At 41.0% G+C, this 10219-nt stretch overlaps 1 protein-coding gene across 1 annotated transcript; it reads right to left on the bottom strand.

Annotated features, from left to right (window-relative positions):
* Positions 1 to 474: 474 nt before the first annotated feature.
* Positions 475 to 8679, bottom strand: LOC140235958 (hsp70-binding protein 1-like). The gene is made up of 7 exons (XM_072315954.1): positions 8517 to 8679; positions 6777 to 6955; positions 5967 to 6147; positions 4904 to 5125; positions 4145 to 4300; positions 3016 to 3224; positions 475 to 1921 (listed from the first exon to the last, which is right to left on the bottom strand). Exons 2-7 carry the CDS (start codon positions 6945 to 6947, stop codon positions 1838 to 1840), a joined length of 1023 nt encoding a protein of 340 aa, XP_072172055.1. The 5' UTR covers positions 6948 to 6955; positions 8517 to 8679; the 3' UTR covers positions 475 to 1837.
* Between the last annotated feature and the right edge of the window lie 1540 nt (positions 8680 to 10219).

Below are 10219 nucleotides of genomic sequence, written 5' to 3'. Positions count from 1 at the left end.
CGTGTAATTCAAAATTCATATAAGTCGAAGGATTTGCTCTGGTCCCATTGGGACTCAACTCGGGCAGGTTGAACTGTATATATATCATGTTTGCAAGACAAACAGAGTTTTTGCTTCTTGTGCATTTGTAATGCAGAATAAAGACTTTTACGTTACAGCTCTATTCTTCTAGTTCTTGGTCTATTTTCTGTTGTTGTTGATTTTTTTTTTCTTTATCAGTTATGATCACTTTACATGATTACGGATACAGAGGTTGCATTCATATGTCTCTCTGTAAACCCCCCCCCCCCAAAAAAAAAAAAAAATAAAAAAATAAAAAAATAAAAAATAAAAAATAAAAAATAAATACATAATAAATAAATAAATAAAAAATAAATAAATAAATAAATAAATAAATAAATAATGCAAAGAGTGCACAGAAGCAAGACAAATGATGTAAAACAGGTTACAGTTAAAACCCTGTTCACAGCACCTACATGTATACACAGGAATATAGATTACAGCTTTGCAATGACAAAATCACACATTAGACAGGATCTCATCTTAATAAATTTCCTGCCAGACAAGTGGAAAACCACATTTCACAGAACTTAAAAATAATAAAAAAAATAACAATCATTATGATTTTTTAAGCAAAACTTGATTAGTAGAAAAGCACACAATTACTTGACAACTACATTATCTGAAAGTATTCACACTACAATCCTTGGCATTGAATAACGTTTTTGCATCATTGTCACTTAATAACTTGCATAAAAAACAAAACAAAACAAAGACGGTGGACTCTTAGAATCTCCAGTCATCTTCACTATCACTACTGATGACTAAAAAGGCATATTTTACATGCAAAAACATCATTTCTGCTTTTCCTGAAATAGATAGCACCAAGCTGCCTAATCCTCCAGTGTCCAATATATTTGGAGATAATCCTGTAAAATATTACTTATTTTAGCTTTAATAAAAACAGAATAAAATAGCAGTTCACTCCAGCAAAATGCTTCTTTAGGTAAACATGCAAGCAAAACACATTGAGATTCCCTGTGCTGTGATTACTCACACAAGGAAGCCACTCATCAATGTAATACAATCTGTCCAGATCAATGGGCATACACAGTGACTGAAATGCCGATAGCAACAGAAGGGCGCTCCGTCAGCAGCACGCATATGCGAGTATGACACATTAGGGACTAAGCATAATATACTCCTATAATGCTGTGTGACCCTGCATAACAAAACCCACAAAAAGTCACCAGAGAGCACTTATTTTGCTAAGTTCAAACTCTGAAAGTAAAGATTTTATTCAGGACTTAACATGCTTTATAACAGGACTTTTTATGAACTTCTGTCAGATTTTCCTGCGCATTTTCACGCACCTAATAGGAGGAAAACAGAAAATCAGATGCAGAAAAAAAAGGTTCTAAAAAACTATTAAAAACATAACTTACATTTAATCTTTATGCTTTTGAAGTTAAACTTCAAATTGAAAATGAGTAATTCCATCAGATATCACCAATAATCCCAAAACAGCTAAGCTACCCGAAAATGCTACTTTTACATCAATTGCAAAATCAAACCAGACCATTTTTGTGTGAGTTTTGTTATCCAGGGTCACACATCATGTACACGCACAGGCTTCATGTGCGCAGTTGCGAGCTTCTTGCGGTGGCACATGCAGATGCAGGACGTTCCCCTTTCATGATGGCGAGCTCCAACTGGTTCCGCCTTTGGCTTCCTGTCCACCTTCCAGAGCTCCCGAGAGAGAAACCACGAAGCAAAGCCTCTAGGGAGAGCCACTAAGGGAGGGGGCTGAGGGGTAGAGGGCGGCATTGCAAGTGGGTCACCTGTCCGCCGATGTGGCACCATCCTGAGGCGCAAACTTTCTGAAGAGTGCCAGCAGCTTCTGGCTGTAATCCAATTCCTCCTGCACTCAGACATTTTAAAAAAAAAGACATGCTAATAGTCAGATTTTGTTGAGTACCTCTACACCGAAAACAACACTATGACTTCCAAGCTCATGTCTACCATTCCAAAATGAGCAGCTCAAAGTTCCTACTTGAATTCTGTGAAAATGACATATTTGGTGCAAAGTCTCTCGTCACTTTAAATGTAAGTAATTTCAAATTTTCTCAAAGAACTCAATTTCTTTATCTCATTTCTCATCAAGACAGCAATTGTTTGAAGGGCACACCATTCTCACACACATATACTTTAATTGAGGAAGGACGATTCTGTTTTTTCATACAAATTCAGGAAATATTGTGAGAATGTGAACACAGGCAAAGTCCTGTCAGGTGACAAAGAGAATTAAAGGACAAGTTCTACTTAATATATAAAGTGGATTGAGTGAATGAAACAGCACATCTGTGAAGGTACCACAAACGGTAGATTGCATTGTCAGTGAAGGTTGAAGTGAAGTCGGACAATCCGTTCCAAGGTTATGGATTTTCACATTTTCAGTGCAAATTGCTGCCTGAGAACACTACTGCAATTTGTGATGTCACATGCATAAAAAATATAAAGAAAATATGACGAGAATTTCACAAAATTTCACCTTTTTTGAAAAGCAATCATCCCCTTGACTTATAACTGATGTGTGTGGAGGGTAACATTATTCCCCCTGCCTTTTGAAAGAGGGAAGTCAGGTACTCTTTTTTTATGCAAGAAAAGTGAAAAATTATGCAAGAAAAGCCACATCACCATCCTTGCCTCCAAAGTAGCTGGATTACAGGCACATGCCAAAACATTCAGTCATATACAAAGTGACTTTATATGATATGAAAAAGTACAGCCAGAGTCTTCTGCATTTCTCATATATTTCAAAAGCTTATATGATGACATAGGGACAATGAAATTGTCACATATTTCAGTGTTTCACCTGGTTCAGCTAATACCAGGTATCTTTCAAAATATGTTTGTTTTGCTCTAACTAGCTACATGTATACTCCAAGTCACAGCTCATTTCGATGGGATGCCCCCAACAATAAAATAATGACACACAGCATCCAATCCACATACCATGAACTCTTCCTTGCCGGTCAGCTCTTTGACCCTCTCCTCCAAGAAGGAGCGGAAGCCGATTTGGGGATTCAGGGCGTCGTCACGGCAACCGTCGTGTCCGGAGACCAGGCGGAGAACGGCCGACATGACGTGCTCGTGGAACATGCGATGCTCGCCCTGCAGGATGTGAATTAGCTGCTGCACCATTCCCATGTTGTGAAGGGTGTCTGTGGAAAAGGGAAGGGGGCAGGAAGGCAGGGGGAGAAAGTAATAAGAATATATAACATATCATCGCATTGATAATATCCTGTTGTAATTATGTCAATAGAAGTAAACTCAACTTTGCCATAGTCAAATAAAAAAGAAGCAGATAAAACCCTTTGATTTATGTTAATTTGACATACACAACGGAATCTAAACATACTCACATCCATCCCAGGTAGAATTTTTCTAGTCTACGTACTTTTTTTGGCTTGTGCAAGGTACAGTAGCTTTGGGCGAGATTGACTGTATTCCGTTAAGTTCCTTAACTCCTGAGGCCCATTGCATGATACATTTAACCTGCAAAAAAACTCCCAAAAGCTGTTCCCACAAGGACTGAAAACTCAGCTTAGTATGATTCCGACATAGACTGCAACACAGGAACAATCTTTTTTGAAGAATCAACCTGAGTTTTCTCAGGTAGAGAGTTTTATGCACCAGGCCCCTGATGTGTGTTGTTTTGCAACCTGAAATGCACACTGGAATGTTCTTTTTTGCCAATGGGCACAGATTGTCTGGAAACCTACTGTCAATGAATAATGATTCGAACCATAACATATTTCAATTTTAACACAAAAAACTGATTCTGATAGTCACTTGGTTAAAAAAAAAAAAGAAAAAAAGGAGGAGAGAACAGTTTCCCCTTTTCCTCTTTCTCTACTGTATACCCTGATATTTTTGTGTACAGATATTTTCGTAAATGAGGAGAACACAGACATTGTGTCGAGATGTTGTTTTTGCGAATTGACGCCAACGCTGATGTCATTACTACTACCAAAGTGCATGGAGACATTTTCCTGTGCTGGTAAATTCCCATTCCAACTGATACTCCCAAAATTCGTGAAAATTAAACCCTCGTGATGATAACTGCTTAATCTCTCCTCACCATTAAACTTGGGCTGTTCCCACAAGAGGGCGCTGAGCAGAAATGCTGCCTTTATCTGGAGTTTCTCCACGTCGGACTGCATGGCCCTCATCAGGGAGGAGAATCCGTCCGCCTCCACTAGTGCCTCTTGAGCAGCGTCATGCTCCCGCACAAGACCTGTCGCAGAGTCAAAGGTCACATTTCAATGTGTGGACGATGTAATAAAAAGATTGAATTGACATCTTTCTCTTTAATAATTCTTGCATAATTGTCGCACAGCATATCGATTTGAAAGAATGTGGCAATGCTTTCAACCCTTGATGTGCTCAGGTAGCCGCTTAACTTGCCATCCATCTACCATCCAACACTATCAACAGCAAATGTTCACAGAAATAGCAGAATGAGGTTATAACCAAGGCCTCTTTCCTGCAAAACAGGAATAATTCCATGAAAAAGGAATCATTGGCAGGTATGCTGTGCCCATATTATGCAGCATATCAATATCACAGAAAATCCAAAACTGGTGTATTACAAGCATCTTCAGAAAAACAAAAAATGAGCAACCAAACAAAAATATAATGCCTCCGGTGACACTTCGTGGCGGAGGCATAACAATCCCAAGAGCAGGCTTCCAATATCTTCATGTCAGAACATGAAAAATTATTTCATCTTTCAGAAAGCCTAGTGTAGAATTGGGGAGACTTGGCAGCTCTGATCACAGGATATGGCAAATGTACAAGAAAAGTAAAAAGCGCATATATGTATTCGTATGCAACTCACAGGAAACTGCGTAGAGCGCCTTCACCCGGACCTGGTATGACTGATCTTCATCGAGCACTTGCAGACACATCTTCAGACCGCCTCGGTCCAGCATGGCCCCCTGATTCGTGGGGTTGTTCTGGACGGTCGTGGCAAGTAGATCAAGGGCACGCCACCTGACCTCTGCGCTGGAGTCCTTGCACAGCGCCATGGCAACATCGGTTCCACCGAGTTTCAGAAAATCTTTGGTTTAGAAAGAAATTTAAAGAAGTTGTCACAAAGCAAGAAACCTTAATTGGGTCACTATACATACTATTCATTTCTAGAATCATTTCTAACAGAGAATGTGACAACTGATACATACATGTACGTTGTACCTGCAATCCCTTAAAATCCACCTACCGGAAAAAGTGGGAAGAACAGCAACAAAATTGGCAATTTTATCAATCTTGCCTCCTCAACTATTTAATAAGTGCTCACAAAAATATGAATACACTGTTACATGCAACTTCTTTCCTGAAAAAGCAGGAATATTCTGACTACTCGGTAACTAGGACCAGCTGTCATGTATGCTAACATGATTATATCTTGTAGCTGCAATACTACAGTATTCTGTAAGAATTTGGCATCCCCTTAATGCTAAAAATCCTCCAAGACTTCAATCGCCTTGTCCTAACTTTAATAGGACTATACCAACCAATCCCCAGTTTCAAAGAATAGCAGTAAATGGGGACAAGCCACTTGCAAAATTTCATTTGTCAAAATATCTGTCTATATTCCATACAGCACCATCAGTAAGTATAATTTACAATAGGAACACAATGTTAAATAAAGCTTATTCCTTCCCAAACTATGAATTTAAAAAAAGTAGGAATGTTCCTATTAACCCATTTAGGATGGACTGATTTTGCTACAACACGCATTTCCCATAGACACCTTCCCGAGTATACTCAGGACTCGTCCTCAACATGTTAAACTGGGGCATTTGTCAGACTATCAAAACATGTAGAAAAGGTATCGAAAAATAGGAACAGGGAACAAAAGTCAAAGCACAGAAATTGAAATGTCAGAGGACTGGCCCTACCTTGGGCATTGTCGATTGATTCGCAGAGATCGAGCAGCAACTCAAGGCGTTCCTCCTTCGTCTCTTGGTCTTCCTCCGTCTCCGACTTGAGGATTCCCTTGAGTGTGTCTATGTGCTCTTTCATCTCCTTCACCTCATCACGCAGCATTTCTGCAAAAACCTTCTCCATGAATTCCTTTTTCTGCCACATAGAATGCATCAAAAAAAAAAAAAAAAAAAAGAGGAGATGAAACAGAAAGTCACTTACATTTTTGTATATTTGATTGATGATTGCTGTTGAATTAGGATTTTTGTGAGATGACAGTAACATTTTTTTTAAGTCCACTCACCACAATTTAAAGTCCTTGCATTATATTTAAATCAGACATAGATGATAAACTTGTATGAAACTGCATCTAAATATCTTGCCAGAGGAAATCATGGTGAATATAATTTTTTTTTTCTCTCAGTTTGCAATCTGCATGATATTCTTCATTGTGTGTGAGTGTAGTTATACATAAAATATGTAATGTCTCATTTTGCATTTTTCTCTTACTTCAGGAAGTGACAATCTCTAACATTAACCCATCAAGGACAAGCTGGTTTTGCTACAACACACATTTCCCATAAACACCTGCTTGAGTATACTTGGGACTAGTCTGCAACTGGTTAAATGAAAGCTATATCTATCCCATACATTTTTTTTTTTTTTCCACAATCAAACTCCAACGCCATAGTACTGCACAAACTGTGTTTGATTGTGGTCCCTGTCATAGAAGAAGAAAAAGAAGAACAGGAGTGACAAAAACCTAAAACTTTCTTGAAACTAACCTCTGCTGTGAGTGCCTCTCTCTGCTCCTGTTCACGTGGCTGTGACGGGGAGTCTGTCGACGTATTCGCGATGGCGTACTGCAAGACTTGATTGAGACTTCCCTGGATACTGTCTCCCGCCCCACCACCCCTTCTCCGCCCCAATCCATCTCCCTCTCTTCCCGTAGCCATGGTTACCACTTCAGCGCATGAAACAGAAGAACAATTAGATAACACTATGTGATGTACTAGGAAATAATGCTCTCATAAAGTCTCATGAAGAAGAAAAGAAAAGTGTAAAGGCAGGTAATCATGTAAGAGCACAAACAACAAGAGGACAAATCTAGCTTGTCTAAAAGTAGCCTTTTAATATTATTAGTTATATTTGATTTTAATTTATACGATTACAAATCCAGAATAAGACAAATTTGGCTTATTAATGGTTTTGAGTGTTGGGCTACATTCGTAGATCTAGGCTAGGAGGGGCCAAAACAAGACTGGTAGTGACACCTTTCTAATTCTATCCAAACTCATCTGACTTATGCACTTGTGAATGTAATGGCTCACCCCACTACCCCCGGACATGGGTGCGTCATTTCCTCGTTTGGTCCGTCAAATTTGTGACCCAGGTGTTCGTCATTTTACCAGCTTTGTCCGTCAAATTTTTGACCGAGGGGTGCGTCAAAATCCCATCATTGTCGGTCAAATTTTTGACCGAGGGGTGCGTCAAGGTACGTCACTTGGCTATGGAAAATAACACGCATTATTCTGAACCGAGGGGTGCGTCACTTGCTATGGAAAACTGCACGCATTTTTGCACGCTACCAGTACCGTATACACGTACCGCGAGTGAAATTACAGTGAGCGTTTTCCCGCGGCAAGTGAAAGTCGGGAAGCGTTTTGGAATAAGAGGGGAAAATGCTTGCCAGAATCTGGCAAGCAAATAATTTAAAAGCCACTCTTTCTCCTCACATTTTCTAAATAATGTTCTGTGGTGACAAAGGCGAATTTTTGACAGTAAAAGAAGCGGCAGCAGAAGAAACTGCCTGCCGCATGCCATTTTCTGCTCGCGGGATTAGCCCGACGAGACGCGCGACGCTGTTAGTACGCTGTGCGAATCTCTACGTACAGCGACTGGGCTGTGTGCACTCGCGGGAATGCCGTGGCGTGGTGTGTACCTGCGCTGCAGTATGCATCCACCTGACTAGCAATGGCCGCGCACACACAGCGCATCTGCTCACATGTGATTGTCATGTATGGATTGCATGCACAGAATACACACTACAAATGTACGGAATACTTAGCAGCGTGATGTACGGTGAATGACGGTACGGTGCTTACAGGGCCAGGGTAAGGGAAACTTGCCGAAACTTTTACAAATTATGTTTACGAACCAAAAGAAAATGAAATTGCTTGAATAAAACGTATGCAAAAATCGTTTCAGTATTTTCGGGGGTGCGTCAAATGTACCGAGGATGTCCGTCAAAAAAGTGACCGAGGTGTGTGTCACTTTCAACGTGTTGTCCGTCAAAAAAGTGACTGTGGTGTTCGTCACTTGCAGCGTTTTGTCCGTCAAAAAAGTGACTGTGGTGTCCGTCAAAAACCCCGTGTGGTCAGTCAAAAAATGACCATGACGCACCCATGTCCGAGGGTAGTGGGGTGCGTCATTACATTGACAAGTGCATTATACTAATCTAGACTAGTAGGCACTTGGCACTTGGTACTTGTTTAATCTACTGTTGTAGTAACGGTATTACTTACCGGCACTACTGGTGAGTTGCAACTGTAACTTGTCTTGTAGCTCAGTCAGTATGTCTTTCAATCAGGTTCCAGGTCACAACTGAGGGATGCGCGCACTGGCAATCCCTTTTATACCTCCCCTGTAGACAGGGGGGTTAGGGTGAAACCGCTAGGGGGCGCTACTACTACATTCCCCCCCCCCCCCCCCCCGTTTTAAAAAACAAGGGGCATAATAGGAAAAAAAAATCAACCCCGGCGAAAATAAAGACCTAACTATAACCCCCAAATCCCGCACAACCGGGGATCTCGCAGAGCCCCACCCATGGGAATGCACAATCTGACCAGCCCTCGGGGGTCTGCCGAGGGCAGTTCAGCGGGCCACCGCCTAGGTCACTCATGTACTGAATGGAGGTGCAAGGGACCGTTGATCTTGGGAGGAAGTAAAGACCCTATAGCCCCAACTAGCATTAAAAACAACACCTTAAAATAGAGGAAACACTCCTCTCATGGGATGATGACCTGAGTCCCAAAATATAAGACTGTTCCTATTACAAGGAACACCAATATACAAATAAAAACCGCCAAAGAAAACATTCTTAAAACAAATACGTGCAAAGAATGCAACTGAAGCTTAGTTGACGAACCATAACAAATATGTTGTTTTGGCCACCAAAACCAAAAATGCCTTTAATTTTGTTTTCAAACAGATACCTAACCAAATCCTTTTTATCCTACAAAATCCTATACAAACTATATTTTATACTTGCGTGGGGGTCTGATCCTCCCATTAGGTTATAGAACTAATATCTAGTGGTGACAGCCACCACTCTCTTTACAGGTATAGGGCTGTATCAGCTCCAAACAGGCATGGGAGTACTTCTTACACCCAAGAAAGGTGATGGGATCTTCCTCATCGCCTTTTAAAAATGAAAAACATTCCTACTCTTCCCTAGTGTCCCAACCACCAGGGAAGCTACTCACCCAGTATACTGGGGAGCAATGCAGGGTAAACCCCTACCTAGTAGGTGTGATAAATCCACCTTCCACAATCACAGGAAAAAGCATAGAGGTGGTTTGTTACACCTCTGTTAACTCCTTACAGGGGGGTGGCCCTGATATATATGCCTATCCTATCCCTTTCACCTTACTGCATAAGTAGCGTGGGATACCGCCACGCATACACCCTGGGTAAACTTAATCCCAAAATCTTTCTCTGGCTGGTGTATCACACCAGTAATCCTCTTCAAGGTGTTTGGAGGGATGATTGCGCGTTTCAACAAGCACACGCAAGAAGCTCGTCCATATGGTGACTGTTCACCATGCATCATTGGGATGTGAACATTCCCAATTTCTAGCCGTGAATGTTGTAGGTGCAATATAATTCTATACTTACGGAGGAGATCTAACCCCAACAGCATTTCACCTTCGATAGGGGCCACATAAACCTCCGTCAAGAACTCACAACCCCCTAGCTTGATCCGGATGGGGTCTACAATCATACCTGGCATCCTCAAATCACGGCCATCTGCGGAAATAAACACATCCCTGATCTTTTGTGGACAAGGTTGTAACTTTTCATACACCTTGTGGGATATGATGGATATTTCCGCCGCAGTGTCCACCACTGCCTTTAGAGAATGGTTACCTACCTTTATAGGTACTGCAAACAAGGGAGTTGATCTCACCTTGCATACAGCCACCTCATCTAGGGGTGTTTGAGGGTC

Source organism: Diadema setosum, chromosome 12 (assembly GCF_964275005.1).
Source record: "Diadema setosum chromosome 12, eeDiaSeto1, whole genome shotgun sequence".
Classification (NCBI taxonomy): Eukaryota; Metazoa; Echinodermata; class Echinoidea; order Diadematoida; family Diadematidae; genus Diadema; species Diadema setosum.
The sequence above is the reverse complement of the archived record's forward strand: the minus strand, read 5'-3'. Positions and strand labels throughout refer to the sequence as shown.

Excerpts from the sequence above, each read along its gene's own strand:
- LOC140235958 (XM_072315954.1), bottom strand. The coding sequence starts at position 6,947 with ATGGCTACGGGAAGAGAGGGAGATGGATTGGGGCGGAGAAGGGGTGGT. Across the intron at positions 5,126-5,966 it reads ATCAATCGACAATGCCCAAG|ATTTTCTGAAACTCGGTGGA; the intron begins GTAGGGCCAGTC and ends TCTAAACCAAAG. Across the intron at positions 3,225-4,144 it reads GGAACAGCCCAAGTTTAATG|ACACCCTTCACAACATGGGA; the intron begins GTGAGGAGAGAT and ends CCTTTTCCACAG.